Source organism: Mchenga conophoros, linkage group LG4, assembly GCF_057382185.1.
Source record: "Mchenga conophoros isolate Kocher_MC1m ecotype Shallow Benthic linkage group LG4, M_conophoros_male_GT1.1, whole genome shotgun sequence".
NCBI lineage: Eukaryota > Metazoa > Chordata > Actinopteri > Cichliformes > Cichlidae > Mchenga > Mchenga conophoros.
In genome coordinates this window covers 37,704,264-37,721,725 of record NC_140529.1, presented here as the reverse complement: position 1 = coordinate 37,721,725, position 17,462 = coordinate 37,704,264, and the positions used below count along the sequence as shown (strand labels likewise).

Genomic DNA, 17,462 nt, shown 5'->3' with positions numbered 1-17,462 from the left:
GGACTCTGGTCTGCAGATGCTTCTCAGAGCATTCCTATATGATGCAGGAACAGCATTTCTCCTCCAGGACTCAGTGAACAGAAACAATAAGTGAACTTTAACTGAAGGGGCTCAGATGGGCAGGAAAACACAGAAATACTAAAATCCAAAGCCCACGAGAGGCTCCAGCAGGGAGTCGACCGCCAGCTTTACAGCATAAATAAACACGTTTACAGCCGGACAGGTGAGACACAGGTGGCTGTAGCTGCTAGCATTTTTATAGCATCATCTGACCAATGATATGGCTGCTGTGAGGTACTAACAGACACGGCAAGAAATATTGGTGAAATTCTGGCTGTTACTAATCAGCAGGTCTGTGTGATACAAGCATACAGTGTGTGGTGATTGCCAAGTTATCAGCTAATGCCATCACCCTCTCATCCAAATATCACTACTGGACCCAAAATTCTAGGGTCCTAAGCCACTAATGAAAGCCCCCCACCCAGTTTAACCAACAATAAAAGCTTCAAATCTGAGAGAAATATTCAATCCTGTACTCCCACTGTGGTCCAATAACGTGCCAATGATCAGTGGGTCGGATCACTGTGGAGCTGTGAGGTGTTTGGTCCTGAGAGAATACACGGCGCAGGTGTGCTGCCAACGGTCAGGACAGTGCAGGTCTGGAAGGAGGGCAGGGCTCACACACATGAAGACCAAGAAACAACCTCATTTAAATCACTTTATTCGTGTGTAAAGATCTCCAATAAACACAAATAATGAAATGAGTTGAAATACCAGAAATAAGAAGACTGAGGAGAAACGAACACATAAATAACAAGAAAAGGACAGACGGGGACAGAGAAGAAAGGGTGGGGCCTATTTACAGAGACGCCCCACGTCACCGACGCACTGTGGGGTTTTATCCCAGCACTAACAGAGTCCAGCTAGCAGCGGTACAGCAGTAGGCCTGTCTCTACCAACAGTTTCAGCTCCGCTTCAAATCCAGTTTTGTTTTCAGCACTAAATTCAAACACAAGTGAAGCAGAAGAAGCACAAAAACGTAAAAAGACCTGCTGTTAATCCCCCCCCCCCCAAAAAAAAAATCATTGCTGTCTGAGAGGTTAAAATGAGGCAGCAATGCTACACAAACTGCTCAGTAGTCTAAGTAGAGGGAACGGCTTTGAAAGCATCGACGCCTCCAAGCGAAGCACAGCTGATCTAAGAAACAGAAGGATGATGTTTGACTGGGACATTTCCACGTGTGATCACCTTCATTTGGTGGCAGCATGCATGGCAGGTTAATTCAAAAGCAAAATAAAACCTTGTGTGTGATGAGGTTTAAATGTGTGTGTGAGAAATGAAACTGTGTGAAAATCAAAACAAAGTGCAGAGACCCGGGCAGCAGGAGGACTTTTTAAACTCCCCTGCTCCTTTTTCTTCACTTTCCTCCACTTTCCCATCGTCTTGTTGCGTTTTCTCGTCTTGCAGAGATTCCCCTCTTCACAGCGAACGCTCATCTACTCGTTCTTCTTCTCCTTCTGCTTCATCAGTTTGTTGATCTCCCTCTTGGCCATGCCGGCGTACTTCGTGATGATGCCGTGCTGGTTCAGGCCGGGCAGCAGCAGCAGGAAGCTCACTGCAACGAGAAGAACAAAAAAAAGTGTGCAAAGATTTTAAATCGGACGCTTTGAGCGCTGAAACGTTTACAGACAGCACGTGATGAACTTTGACACGCTGCCTGTGTGTGTCTGAAACCACAGTTTGCTCCTGTGAGAAAAATGAAATCATCCAAACCTGACTGTCACAAAACTGTTTGAAGGTCAAAGGTGAAAGTGGCTTTAGTTTTAATTTTCTTACTTGCCAATAATCTCATAGTGAAACACCTGCAGGCTCTTATTTTGAAACATAATTTATACTAACAGATTAAAAAAAAAAAGAAAGAAAAGAAAATGCTCTTAAACTGCCACCAGGGGGCATCGAGTAGAGAAAGAACACCTCATGGTTGCGAGGTCAAATTAATGAAACGGTTAATTTTGCACGCGCTCAGTCTAATGACCAGAGAGGATTATCCGGGATGATCAGGCGGCACACGCGTCCGGTTTCAATCCACCAGGATCGCTTTGAATGGACAGACCGATGGACGACTTCAGCGTGGCTGCATCGAGCTTTCCAACCACCAATCACAGCAGGGATAAAGTGACGGCGTGTCGATGGTTTCAGGTTCTGCTGCATCCTGCAAGACTGACCGATATGAAAAATACTTTCACTCTGTCAGATCAGCGTTTCCCTTCAAAGCCAGCATCGGCTGAAAACCTGCGTTGGTTTTCACGGCTCACTTGGCATCACTCCCCGTGTTCATGTCAGAACAATCAGTGACTTGTTCACAGCTTTCACTCAGCTCTCTGAGCAGTGACTCACTGACACCGCACAGCCCGAGGAACATTAGCCACTGATTTAAGAAAGACTGTGAGGAGCCGCTGCTTGTACTCCACCCGATGCTGGCAGATGAAGTCTTCACATGAAAGCAGCTGCTTAACCAGACGAGCCTGAAGAGCAACCAGATTAAAACCCACAGTCACATGACCTCTGATTGCCTTTCTGCTCCGTTTCTGTCAGAGGAACACTCAACATGTCTCAGCTTATGTAAGTGGGGATTAGCCCACTCACAGCTCGCCAGACCTGCTGATCTAACCCCCCCCCCGGCAGCTTTAAGACGTGTTCGCCCTCTGCAGCGGTGAGACATGGTTTCAAGTTTTACTGCACGTTTCTGTAAAGACTTCCACAATCAGCCCCATTAATAATGAATACCCCTGATCCACTCAGAGCCACATGCAGAGCTTCAAACATGCAAAAACCTGCCAAATATCAAAGATAAATATCAGTCTAAAGCACCATCGGCCATTAAATTAACTTGAACACAGAAGCATTTAAAACTGCTGATGAACACGAGTGCCTCTTCCTCTTCAGTCACGTACGAGTTTCTGTCCGCAGAAAATGCACGAAAGGCTCAACTTCCACATTCAGCGAAAGCAGTTTTAAAGAAGGACCCGAGAGCAGAGACGAGCATTTAAGATTTCTCATTTTAATCCCGACACTCTGCGAGCCTTTCATTAAAACCGAAATGTCTTAAAACAGAATGAAGCTGGGCGGGGTCTGCAGGCACGCCTTCAGCAAAATGTCAAAGACTATGTCCACTTCAGCCTGTGTGTGAAGGATTACACAGAGGTTTAAGGACATAAATCATTGTGTTCTGGAGCGACAGAGCAGAGGAAGCCAAACCAAGAGGTGAACAAGTCTCCCAGTATTAACTGTCCGGGTTCCCCCCCCACAGAAGAACTGAAAAAAAGAAAGAAAATCAGCCCAGGACAGAAAAATAAAGAAACGGGCAGTGTGGGATGAGCAGCAAGCTCTTGTTTCTCTCTCTCTAAAAGGAGAAGAGTGTAACACCTTCTTTAAAGGTTGCTGGCATCATCCAAACAGGTCTGCAGCTGAGCGCGGGAGTTTCACCTGGAAGCCGGGAACACGGCTCACCCTCAGCTTGCTCTCCTACATCGTCTCTATCACAAACCCCTGAAGCCACATCGGAGTTTGTTTTTGACCTGATGTGGAGTTTGTGCAAAAACATCTAATGCACAACAACAAACTGTGAAGAGCACATTTAAAATAAAATCTGGCATTACAGTAAGACTTGTGTCGTTTTAATGTCAGAGTGGTATTGAAGCGTGTTTACAGTGAGACCCGATTACTGATACAAAGCCCAAACCTGACGGCACACGAGGTACGAGTGCTTTACCTTTGGTAGTCACACCGGGTCTGAACCGCTCACCAGATGTTTGCCTAATAGTATTATTAAAAGTGACTTTACAGCTCAACAATTTGAGACATGAAGGAGCGTGTGATTGGACAGCAGCCAGCAGGGGAGAGTGCAGGAAGGAAACCCACAAAGATATGAGTGAAACATGGCTGATAACAGTGGCGATAAACAAAACAGTCTTTTTGTAGTCAAGTGAAAGTATACTCACCGATCAGGTACGTCAGGAACAGGTTGTGCACCTGCTGTCCAATCCAGGCCACAGCCAGCAGGCTGCTGATCACTGAGGCAAAGTACTGTGGAGATCAGGAGGTCAGGTTACATTCAGCTCAATTTCATTAGCAAGTCATCATTCAGAAGGAAGAGTCAGAATGGCCACTGAATGAGAACGAGTCACACAGGCTGTGAAAAACTCTGTTCTGGCTGCCCGTGACCCAGTTTGAGGTCTGCTAAGTGGAGCAGCAAAGTCAGATCAGCTGATATTTTTATCTGGAGCACAGAGAGAGCTCCCTGTTGTAATAAAACTTCCATTTACTGCAGCTTATTTGATTCATTCAGGTTCCCTGTAGCTCAGGGCAAGTTAGACTTTAACTCTGCTCAGACCAAATAGGTACAGGTCTATACAGGCCAGAACATCCAGACTGGCCAACAGCCTGTATCCACAGGCTGTGAGGCTCCTGAACTCTCTGCCCCCCTCTCACGGACAATAACCATATCCAACTTCTTAATAGCAATGAACTTACTTGTCAGGTTCTCATGTTCTCATGTTGTTGCTAAGGGTTGTCTTATTGCACTGGAGTCACACTGGGTTAAATATTTACACTTGGGTTTTAAGGGGTATTTATTATTTTCTTCATTATTTTATTTACGGGTTGTACGGAAGCCCCAAATGCAATTTCATTGTTCTCTGACAATGACAATAAATAAATAAATACTGAAAAGCAAAGGTCACAGACTGTTTTTGGGACTAAACGCTTGCCTTCAGCAGCCAATCAGATACAGCCCCTTCACTGTGCACGCTAAGCTAGCCTACAAAGATCAGCTTATCAGAACTTTGTGCAAATGTGATTCATTTTGGAGCCTGGGAACATTGTGGAAAGTTTTGTGCCTCTTCTTCACCGACTGCAACACAGTCAAAAGCTTCCAACTACAAACACACAGCATGGCTGAGACCAGCAAGAGGCAGCTGATTACACTTACAACTATTATAGTGAGGTGTTTAGTTGCAACATCAGATGCAGGATTGGGAATTTATGTCTTAAAAATGCTGGATTTGGAGGGGTTGGGATCAAAGTGAAAGCTCTGAGCGTACCATTTTGGGTTTTTCCTCCTTGAGGGTGCAGAGGCGCTTCCACCAGCCCACGATGCGGCGCTCAGTCTTCACCAGGTTCCCACAGATCTCGTGGAAACGCTGCTGCTGCTCGGTGGTCCTGCAGGAGCAGAGTTCAAGGTGTTACAGACAATGAGAAAACTCACTCAACGGTCCTGGCTGCAGAGTTTCTGCTGAGTTAAAGCTCAGGCCTGAAGAAAGGTTTTCACCAACATTTCCTAATCTCACCATCAAGAGGAAGCCAGTGAGTCACACACAGCCGCCTGCAACACTTAGCTCTATTTAAACCAATGAGAGTGAGAAAAAAAACAGTGTTGTTGCATTAACGTTTTTAATGTGACCTAATAAATGTCTAAGCTCCATTAGAGCTGAAATGATCAGCTGACTCACAGATGATCAGCTGCAGCAGGCACAAATATTTCAGATCACGGGGCAAAAAACTTCAATATCAGCTTCTCAGCATATTTAAACTTCCTCACTTTCTGCTTTAGAAAATCCAACCTACAACAGGAGGAGGTCCACCTAACCTCCTCCTGTCACCAGGTAACAGCACTGAGTTGCGGCCCAGCTGACTGCAACTTGTGCTGTTCTGAGCTTAAGCAGAACCAGAACCAAGAACCTGATCAGGGGAAGAACTGGGTCTATTGAACACAAGCTACCAGCTGGATAAGAGGCAGGAGAATAGAATCCTCCATTTATAAAAACGTGTACCTGACAAAACATAAAGGACACACAGGAGAGGTGCTGCCCATCAACATCACTACAGGTACAGAGTAAACTCTCCCGGGCTGCTCGCAGCACAAACCAGCTCTGCTTGAAGTTCAGTTCCAAACTTTCTCACATTCTGGAGTTCAGTAAGACAAACAAGCAAAATCACTGACAGGTGGAAGTTTCACTGTTTGGGAATCACCCAACAACAATCTCCGACCATAATTTGCCTCACAGCCAATAAACTGGAACACCACATCGCACGCTGCACTGCTGTGAAGGCTAAAGAGATCAAACAGTGAAGGACAAGAGGGGACAGCTGGGAAGTGTGGCCTCTATTTTCTGCTTCGCCATCACTCCCTATTTCAGTCCTTGTTGTCGGGGAGCCAAACAGGGACCGTGACCAGCTTCGTGTTACAGACTCGCACAGATACGCCAGCTTTCTGCCGTCTCAGTGAGATCAAAGGACATTGGTCAGGCTCTGCAGACAAATAGCTCATCATCCCGAGGCTGTAACCGAAAATGTAAACAGGCTTTTTAATCTCCCTACATAAACCAAGCCCCCAGCGGTAGATTAAAAACAAGCGAAAATCTCAAAAACTGTACATCATCACCCAGAGGCTGTGTTGAGTGTGAAGCAGTGCAGGTCACGCTCTGCTGATGCAAGCTTTTATATCAGCTGGAGGATGACGTGCAGCACACCGTGCCAACTGAAGGCTGTTATCCTATCCTGTCCTGGGTGTCTGGTTGTCACCATCCAACACAAACAGCTGAATCAACGGGCTGCTCGCCGAGTACTGGCTACTGCCGAAGCTTCGTGAAGCCGTGGGACAGTCTGCCATTTACCTCGAACTGAAAATGAAATGCCCCTTTGGCTGCAGGTCTCTAATAATCTAGTTTGTTATGTTTTACTAACAAACAAAGAGGATGAGAGGACTCCAGGTGCAGCTCAGCCAACAGGCTTTACAACTCGTCTTAACCAACTAACTCTCCAGGTGAGCCGCCCTCATTATGAAGGAGGGGCAATTTTACACAGTCAGTTCTGTAGAGGCTTTCAAAACCATCGGTTTCCCTACACATGCACGTTTTGTTGGGCAGGTCGCGTGGACTTACTGATGACCATCCTCCGAAAACATACTAGGACGGTCCAAAATTCAGCTTGGACCCATTTTGATGTAAATAGCAGTAGAGCAGGGCGACGTGACCAAAAATATTTATCAGGATATACATTTGAAAATTTGCAATAACGATATAACTGACACCAGACAAAATACTTTACAACTCCACAACTTTATTTGTGCAAAAAAAACAAAACAAAAAACAACAAGTCAATGCATTTTCACTTACACAATCAGCTGTTTTTTTATGTGCATTAAAGTTATATAAATATTTAAAGTGCAAATGAAAACTCCTCGCTGACAGTTTAACCAAAAGGCATTTCCAGTGGAAACTGGCCGACACATCCTCAGCATAACCATGTATAACATCCACAAAACTTAACGAGGTTATACACACACACACACACACACAAACAATACGGTAACATTATGTTGAAGCACAGTACGTATCACTCCGCGAGGCTCCGCCTACGATAGCCGTAACGCTCCGACAATCCATCAAGCGGTGCGGCTTCGTAGCTCAGCAAAGTCGCACTAAAACATCTGACAGATTTTCGAGCGCCGTGCACATAAAATCGTTTCGAGGTCAGTAAACACAACCAGAGTTCAGACATAAGGCACACGGGATTATAAGGGGCTCTGTCGACTTTCAGAAAAATCAAAGTATTGATTTTAAGTGCGCCGTATTTTCCAAACAACACGGTAATAACGACGGCCCGCTAGCATGCGCTACCAAAAATAGTGCTTTGTTGTGTGTCTGAGGGACGAAAGCTAAACCAGTTCCACACCAGTGAAGCTGCAACGTTTTACAAACCAGTTCAGGTTCATCTGTTTCACTCAACAATCCGCTTTCGCTCTTCTCGTTCGCCATGTGCGTATGAAAACAAAGGCACAGCGCATGCGCGTTTTACCCACTTTCTATCGCCATATTTCATTTTCTTATCGTTGGCTAACATTGTAGCGGTATTACCATGAACGGTATGATATGGCCCAGCCCTAAATAGCAGTAAATAAAAACAAAACCCGTGTGAGGCATGAACTGTTTCTGGCTTCTAAAGCAGGCCAGACCACCACTGCTTTAAACCGGCACAGCTGGAGGGAACCCCCCTCCTGTCTTCCTTTTCTCCGCTCACCTTTCCCCTTCAGCTTCATGTTGCCTCAGAATTTATTATCTTCCTCCTCAGTGGACTGTTTAACTGGTTATCGTCCAGTTAGACCATGACATGTGTTGTGCTCACTCACACAGCTGTTCTCATTACACCATCTGAGATCACCCTCTCTGTTGCTTCATCACTTCTGATTTGCAGAAAAAACAAGAATCAAAGACACAGCAACAAAGTCATATGAAGCTGCTTCGCTCATAGTTAAGGCTGAGTTGGAACGATCCTGAAACCCTGATAAGCATCCAGTTTCATCCTCCTGTGGAAGTCTGTTGAACGTTGCGATAATATATATCCTCCTCTTTCACAACTCAGTTTAGTCAAAGACCAAAGCTGGAGGTCATCTCTGAAGCCAGAGTGATGTAGGAAGCCTTCAGAACTGACTGACAAAACAGGAAAACCTGTCTACATAGGGGCGAAGCAAATATGACAGAGCTCTCACCACTTATTGGAGCCAAACACTCGGGGGGCGAGGGTGGGCACCAGATAGTCGGCCAGGCAGAGCAACATGACGGTGCAGGACAGGCCGGTCAGCACTGATGGGTCCAAGTAGTAGATGAGCCTGGAGGATGAACACAAAACAGGCAGAACGGGTTTGAACATTTCATTGTTTAAAATCACGCCTTCATTTTGTTACGATTTGGGGATCTCTGCTCATGAACGCTGGAGCGTACAAAGCACCTGCAGCTGAAAGACATGAACACTGAGGGTGTGTGAAACAAGCAGGAAGGCATCAGAAACAGTGCAGCAGTGTTCCAGTCTGGATTCACCTTCAGTAGATTTCAGGAATAACCTAATAACGGCCCAACCGAAGCTCATTTAGCAGAAGCTAATCTGCATTGTTTTGCTTTGTGTTTCAACAATGTGGAAAAGATTAACATTAAGCTGAGTGTTCTGACAACCAGCTGGAAAACTGTAATTAGGACACTCGTTTTACATCAGTGTGGGCTTATATTACTTGTCACAGGCAATTAATTATTAACTTATTTAGTAATAAATCAGGCCTCAAGAATCAGCCTGCCAAAGCCTCCATTTCACCCCGCAGGATACAGGTTACACTGCTGTTCTTTCTGTGGTGACGCCTGCTTTACTAACCGAGAGCACAAGTGTCTGGAAGAGAGTAAGAGAGTAGTGCGACTTGTCGAGTTTGACTGACAAAATCGTCGTTTTGGATTTCTTTGGTTCATCGATCTGAAAACTAAAAACATCTGTTTGTTAGCGGTTTTGTAATCGTAGTGCTCCTCTGACAACATCACGGTCTGAGCTTGAACACTACAAGAAACAGTTCAAATGTCTACCATGGTTTTTCTAGTGGTTTAAATAAGAGACAGTGTGTGTGTGTGTGTGTGTGTGTGTGTGTGTGTGTGTGTGTGTGTGTGTGTGTTGACCAGAAGCCGCACACTGAAAGCGGACCTGTATTAGCTCTGCACCCTGTTCACTCATGGTTGTAATTATACGACTCATTTAAGTTAACAAAAGCAGACAAGACTCCACAGCTAACTCAGTTCCACAGGGCAAAGATAGAAATGGCTGCTGTGCACCACTAACACGTTACACATCCTAAATTACACCATCCAGAGCTGCTGCGCAATCTAGCAGTATGTTAGCAGTCAGGAAGGCCTCTGTGCAGTACAGACAGTTGAAGGATGGGAAACGAGCAGAGATACTCCAAGAGAGGAGATTTTACCTGAAGACAGAATCACCTGCACACAACAGTTGTAAGAAAAAGTGCAAATGGATAACAAAAAGTGACATTACAACCAACCCAAAACCAGAAAAGACTTACAGTTATGATGTGATTATAGCCCTATGTCAAATACTTAAAGTAGTTTTTGAATAATTTATACTCCTGACTGAAGGTAAACCTACATAAAGACACACTTAAACAAAATGTACTACAAAATAATTAATCCAGGGAATCCACCAGAATCTTAAAATACTGTGATGCAAATCTTTGGTCAACCAACCATCAGACTGCTGATTAAATCAGAAAAATACCTGACCAAAGACATAACACTTTGTACTGTTAGTTTTACACTGGAAGAAATAAATCTGAGTAATTCCACCTTGGTTTACTTTGCTCAGCCCATCTGAGATCAAACCGGGCTGCTTTTAGTCGCTGGCAGATGTAAACTATAAAAATTGAATATAAGACATGGCCAGCCTCTCCCTGCTCTCCTGTAACAGATAGCTATCACTGCTGAGAGGAAGGAAATGTGTGGTGCCAGCTGTGTAGCGCCCACTCTGAAGCAGACTCACAGGAAGAGCACGGTGGTCGCGCCCATCAGCGCTCCGGGGAACCAGGGCTTCTCCCAACGCAGGACCTGATCCCCAGCCAGGATCACCTCACGCCAGCACTGCAGCTGCTCTTCCAGCTGGGCCGTCTCCTGGGCCTGAACACACAAACAAACCTTTACACATTACCTAACTGACCATCAAACTGTGCGATATCAGTGTAATCTGAGGGGATTGTGTACTCAGGAGGGCAGTCTCTCCAGGAGTTAGTATAAAGGTGACATTACTGTGCTGCCTCTGGAAGAGCAACTAGCACCTTTAAAGTCATATAATGTGGGTTTATCCTGCTGTTTCACACACAGAACACCTGAATGTAACGATACTCCTTTATATGGCTCTCAGTTTGTGTGTTTTGTGGCCTAGAAGTCTATTTGAGAAGCAAATTGATAAACAGGGTGTGTATCTTTGGTGATAAGACGGCGCAGTGACAGTGCACTACACGTAGAAATAACCGGGGACAAACACAGGCTGTCAAACCACGTCGAAAGAGCGTGTGATGACTCGATCTCAGTTTGTTTTAAAGCTTTAAAATGATTTCTGCGTTAGGGCGAGGCAGCACCTCCACAAAAAGGAAGCGTCCCCGCTGCTGAAGCTAAAATAAGCATGCTAACTAGTCAGCGAGCTAAGGTTAGCTGCGGTCAGCACGGACGGACGGATAAGCGATCAGGGTTAAATCGCTTAGCTTAGACTTTTCAGCTGCCCCCATGTGCAAAGTTCACACTATTTACACGAATCTCTAAACACCACAGTAGTGTTAGTGCCGTCAGATTAGCAGCGACGTGCGAGGCTAACTCTCCTGCTGCAAACACGCCTACATCGAACACGAGCCCTTAAATTCGCCATACTGTGTTTTAAAAATGCTTCATACTTACCATCAAGTTCACGCTTTTGTTGTCTCCTTCCGCCATTATCTCTAAACTGAGCGGCCTACTTTCTAATGTGGAGTTCTTTTATGAGTTTTCGGAGAAACGACCAACAGAAGGACAGCACCCTCCGCTCCCGTTAGCTTCAGCGCCACTAACGGTAGAGCCGAGGAGGCAGGATGTTTTTAACTGAAAAACCTACGTCACACATGAGGAACTCTGGGTAATAGAGTTCCAATATCAATCCTTGCCTTTCGAAAACATCTTCTTCTTTTGTATAGGGTTTATTGGCGGTTGGCAAACAGCAAAATTGTGCATTACCGCCACCACGTGGTGTGGAGTGTGGACCGAAATGACAATTTAAAAAAATAAAATAAAATAAAATAAAATAAAATAAAATATTCAAATTCTCCGGAACAAATCGGTCTGCCTTAAAAACCAAAATACAGCCTGATAACTTTCACTTATAGAGCTCATGCGAAATAAATCAAACAAGTCCAACTTCACTTTCATATCGTCCAGCTTTTTGATCAGTTGTCTCCTTTCCATATCATACTTCTGACAATGCAATAAAACATGTTCTTTTTTTCCTGTTCCCTACTGCAGTCACACTCCCCTGCACAGTGTTTACCTATTAAAAATAATGTGCTATTTAAGCCAGTGTGTCCAAATCTCAGTCGAGATATAATCGTCTCCTCTCTCCTGTTTCGTCCAGTACTTCTCATTTCCCCACTTTCCTTTGGATGTTTACAGCCATCGCCCTTTCCTCTCCTCCTCCCATTGCTTTTGCCACCTTTCCTTCATTTTGTGTCGTATTCTGCTCTTGAGGAACTACTACTGCATCAGGGAGCATCCATGGTGGTATTGTAGGCAACGGTACTGTTTGACATGTTGATCTTGTCCAGATTAAGTTCAGCTGTTTTCTGTCCCACTGTTCAATTGCGTTTTCTCTTTTTCCCAGCATGGTTGGAAAACAGTTTTTGTCGGATGATCCTGACCATGTCCTTGTAAATTTGCCCAGTAATTCAATGTCAGTTGCTCTCTTCTTAGTTGTAATGGCATTTCCCCCATTTCTACCTGTAGTGCTGCTGCAGATGTTGTTTTGAATGCACCTGAGCAAAGTCTTAACGCCTGATATTGGATACTATCCAACTTACAAAGACTTGTTCCGGCAGCAGAATTATATACTACACACCCATAATCCAATACTGACCCAATCAACCCAGTATATAAAGCTTTTAAAGATTTCCTATCAGCCCCACAGTCAGTTCCCACTAAGCACCTCATGACATTCAACACTTTCTTGCACCTGTCTATTATTTTCTGAATATGTACAGCCCATGTCACCCTTTCATCAAACCACAACCCCCAAAAATTTAAATTGTTTCACCCTTTCCAGTTCCCGTCCATATAATCTGACCCTGACGTCAACCCCACCTCTTTTTCTTGTAAAAACCATCAACTTAGTCTTATCAACTGAGAATTTAAACCCTCATTTATATGACCACTGTTCTGTACTTTCTTCACCAAAAACTCTAACCGTCGTCCTCGTGCCCACATCGCCCCATCGTCTGCAAAAGCTGAAAACCCCATCCCACCCTCTATGTTCTTAAACACATCATTAATCAGCAGTGAAAACAATAGCGGGCTAACTATGCTTCCATGTGGCGTTCCATTTTCTATTGGCAAACTCTCCGAATAACTCCTCCCAATCCTTACTATTATTCATCGGCCTTCCAAAAAATCCTTAATCCATCTGAACATTCGACCATTTATACCCATTTCCCTCATTTTAATTAATACACCTTCCCTCCACATACGCTTTCTCTATATCAAAAAAGACCGCCAGCACACTCTCCTTATTCACTTGTGCCTTCCTTATCTCATGTTCTAAACATAACGCTGGATCCATTGCACCCCTCCCTCTTCTAAAACCACTCTGAAACATTTACGTCTAATTTTTTCTAAATCTTCTTCTATTGGCATGCCTGTGATTACCCCTCGCACCACTTTACACTCCCCCAACACCTCTCTCTCTCTCTCGCTGTCTTTCTGCAGATGCTCTCAGTATGCAACACTTTATTTTTCTCTTCTTCCGTCTTAACGATTATCAACAAATTCCCATCTCTAAGTACTTTGGCTAACGTTACCTCTCCAAACTTCTTTTTCAGCTCTCTTGACAAAACTATTGGGCTAAGTTGCACCCCTTCAGCCTAAATTTCAATATTATTTTAAACTCTTCTCTGACACTCCTTTTCCGGATAACACTCCCATCATCCGAACTATTCCCCTCCAAACTTCGTTTGCTGCCCTGAGTTCCTATGACACTTTCATCCTCCCTACCTCTTCTCCCTCTCCTCGCCCCTTTCCCACTAACCGGTGTCCAATCTCCTAAATCCATGTCATCATCGTCTTCTACCTGAGTTGCCATTCCAGTCCAGTCACACACCAGTTTATGCCAACCGCCAAAATCCGTAATCCAATCCTTCAAAACCAAGCCTTCTCCAAAGTTCAAAATCAGCGCCGCTCCTTGCTTCCCCGCCTGCTGATTACAACCTTTCGAAAACATCTTTTTTTCACAGTCATAAATGTAATCAAGATACAAAAATGATTTATTATTCTTTAAATAAGCTTTAAAGCTCATTCTACTGAGACAGCCCTTCTTAGAGTTTCCAGTGACATTCTGACGCAGGAAAGTGTTCTGTACTCCTAATGTTGGCCCTCAGCCTTTGACACCGCTGACCATCACATTTTGCTTGAAAGGCTGAAATACTGGGTTGTTGTATCTGGGTCTGCCTTAGAGTGGTTCTCCTCGTATCTCTATGAACGATACTTTTCTGTGGCGGTCTCTAAGTACAGGTCATCTTCCACGTCCCTGTCCTATGGTGTGCCACAAGGTTCTGTGCTGGGGCCCTTATTGTTTTTAATATATCTACTTCCTCTCCAGCATATTTTGAGCCCCTTTGAGGACATTTGCTACCACTGCTACGCAGACGACATCCAGCTGTACGTGTCTTTTAAACCTGAAGATGTTTCTAAGCTGCAGATTCTAAATGTGTGCTTAGAAACCATCACAGGTTGGATGGCTGACAACTTCCTCCAACTTAATGAAGAAAGGACTGAAGTCCTTGTATGTGCTCCAGACAGACACGTACCTGACATAATGAATGCTCTTGGTCCTCTTTCAACATTTGTGAAATCGTCCATCAGGAACCTCGGGGTAACCTTTGATTCTGCTCCTACCCTGGATGTTCACGTCAAATCTCTGGTTCGGTCCTGCTTCTATCATTTAAGAAACATTTCTAAACTGAGCCCCATAGTATCTCATACTGAACTGGAGATTGTTATTTATGCATTCATTTGATCACGATTGAACTTGATAGGTTTGTAGCTTGTACCTATCCGCTGGAACGTTGAAGACAATATAATTACACTGCAAAGCAAGACACAAGTAGGCTGGTTTACTCATGCATGAGGGAAATCTGGCTGGGGCCAAGTGTCGTCCCACCACCTAGCCTCCGTCAGACTCTCAGCCAGGCTCCCCATAGCACTCCTTTTATTGTGGTTACATGAATATGCATAGGGTCATTAACATATGACATCTTACATAGGTATACATGTGAACAAAGAATAGTGTGTGTGTGTGTGTGTGTGTGTGTGTGTGTGTGTGTGTGTGTGTGTGTGCGTGTGTGTGTGTGTGTGTGTGTGTGTGGGGTCCAGATGTGACCCTGTGAAGACTCCCCAAAGCTGGTGCCAGGAGTCTAGCGGTCCATCTGAACAAAAGGCTCTTATACTTAAACAGATATACGTGTGCTTGCTATACCATAAATCAGCAAGAGAAGATACGGCCTTTCCTAGGAGGTGTGTAATCTATGCCGGAACACTCTGCAGAGGGAGTGAACGCACTCCCCCTTCATGCTACACAGAGCTGTTACAGACCTTCTAGGATGAGACGTTCTTTCAACCTACAAATGATTATACACCTCTAAGCATATATGGTTAAATATTTCTAAGCATAAATGACAATCAACAATACAAATCTAACAGAACTACTGTAATTCACTGTTTACATGTCTAAACAAAAGCTCCCTGGAGCGTCTGCAGATTGTCCAAAGTGCTGCAGCAAGGCTTCTGACTAAAACATGTAAGTACTCTCATGTAACACCGTTGCTTATACAGCTGCACTGGCTCCCCGTTGAAGTCAGAGTCCATTTTAAGATACTGGTTCTGACATTTAAAGCTCTTAAAGGACAAGCACCAGCCTACATCACTGAACTTTTACAGCCCTACGTCCCTAGCAGGTCCCTGAGATCTTGTGATCAGGGCCTACTTGTTATTCAGCACACAAGGCTGAAAACCAAGGGAGACGCAGCTTTTGCCACTGTGGAACTCTCTTCCTCAGAACTTAGGATCTGCGGACTCAGTGGTGACTTTTAAAAAAGCAACTAAAAACACGTCTTTTTAGAATTGCATTTTGTTATCTTTTGTCTGTTTTTGTTTTATACCTTGTGAAGCACTTTGTGATATTTTGCTATATAAATAAAATTTTACTTACTTACTTAATAATAATTAATAGGGTGCAACCTGATATAAAAATTAAAGAGAGTTAAAGCATACTTTTAAATGAAAATATTAGGTTACTTAATGATAGAGCATTTAAAACAGTACAGCATTTCAAATTTAACAACAAATAATAGAATTTAAAATGAAACGCAGCATTTTAAATTCATTTTAAATTAACAACAGCTAAACACATTAAGAAAAAAGAAGTATTACAGGAGCTTATTTTAATTTTGCATTTTAAGAATAAAGTTAAATCCCATTTTTAAAGAGGAAAAAAGACAGAAAACTTTGAGAAAATATTAAAAACTTCTATAAGATTGTCTTTACTTTTATTACAGAAATGATGTCACCATTAAAATTAAAGGTATGCTCATTTTTGAGCTTTACTGACACTTTCTGCTGAGAAAATACACGTTTTTTTTTATTGCATTTTATTACAGTTTAAAGTTTGTAATGAAGTATGTGCAGCGCGTTAACACAGTCATTAAACAGCCCCCTCTACAGGATAAGGATCATTTTTAAATTCCAAATTCATCTCAGTCGTCTGGGACAAGTAGAAGCTTGAAATGTTATTAGGTTAATGGAAACTACTATTTTGGGGGAGATTTTATAAATTAAAAAGAAATTCGTATGTAAAATGAAAGGAAAATGGTTCCTTACAGAAAGGTCTTGCTTTGTTTCTTCACGTGATAATCCAGCTTCTTCACATCCTCTGCTGTGGTCAAGAGGGGACTTCTGTGTCTACTCCTCGGTGTTGTACCTACATTATCATTTTAATTCCTTTGTTTATATAAAACTTTCATCTGGAACAAATGGTCTGCAGTCCAAGTGTTTTCATACAATTTATCCATCCATTCGCTTCCGCTTATCCTTTTCAGGGTCGCGGGGGGCGCTGGAGCCTATCCCAGCTGTCATAGGGCGAGAGGCGGGGTACACCCTGGACAGGTCGCCAGTCTGTCGCAGGGCCAACACACAGGGACAGACAACCATTCACAGCTAGTGACAATTTGGATTATCCAATTAACCTATCCCCACAAGCTGCATGTCTTTGGACAGTGGGAGGAAGCCGGAGTACCCGGAGAGAACCCACGCAGACACGGGGAGAACATGCAAACTCCACACAGAAAGACCCCGGCCTGATGGTGGAATTGAACTCTGGACCTTCTTGCTGTGCAGCAACAGTGCTAACCACCGTGCCACCGTGCTGCCTACAATTTATACAATAGAATAAATATATTATCAAGTCTGGTTTAGTGTTAGCCAATTTTTGGTTATTTTTTAATGCCAACTCCACGCGCAGACAACATCACTGGTCAGTTGTGACCCTGACCACCATCGTTATGATGATGTAGGAACAACGCCAAGACGGGGATTTCAGATCATGCTACTCTCAAACATAATAGTCCATAACCCCGTAATCTCCCCCACCTAGAACCTCATGTCTATAGCACAACTCGGGACACCTCATCACTGTCCTCCTTCATCCTCTTAACATGTGACATAGACAACATAAAAATAATTTATTCCAGCCTTGTGTTAAGACAGAAGGAAGGGGAAACAACAGAACTGTATAACGTTTTAAACAGGAGAGAGATGCAGCTTGTCTTCTGTTTTTTGCACTCAAAGGACACAAGC

General features: G+C 43.8%; 1 protein-coding gene across 1 annotated transcript; it reads right to left on the bottom strand.

Annotated features, from left to right (window-relative positions):
• Positions 1-705: 705 nt before the first annotated feature.
• On the bottom strand, positions 706-11,442 carry arl6ip1 (ARL6 interacting reticulophagy regulator 1). Its single transcript, XM_085272241.1, has 6 exons — positions 11,274-11,442; positions 10,366-10,499; positions 8,549-8,668; positions 5,103-5,220; positions 4,002-4,086; positions 706-1,615 (listed from the first exon to the last, which is right to left on the bottom strand). The coding sequence occupies exons 1-6, from the start codon at positions 11,307-11,309 to the stop codon at positions 1,497-1,499; spliced, it is 612 nt and encodes a 203-aa protein (XP_085128367.1). The 5' UTR covers positions 11,310-11,442; the 3' UTR covers positions 706-1,496.
• Between the last annotated feature and the right edge of the window lie 6,020 nt (positions 11,443-17,462).

What these genes read in the sequence shown, in the direction of transcription:
- arl6ip1 (XM_085272241.1), bottom strand. Translation starts at nt 11,309, where the DNA reads ATGGCGGAAGGAGACAACAAAAGCGTGAACTTGATG. An exon ending in GCGACCACCGTGCTCTTCCT is followed by an intron (nt 8,669 to 10,365) that starts GTGAGTCTGCTT and finishes TTCATCCTCCAG; the next exon opens with GCTCATCTACTACTTGGACC. An exon ending in AGGAGGAAAAACCCAAAATG is followed by an intron (nt 4,087 to 5,102) that starts GTACGCTCAGAG and finishes TGATCTCCACAG; the next exon opens with TACTTTGCCTCAGTGATCAG.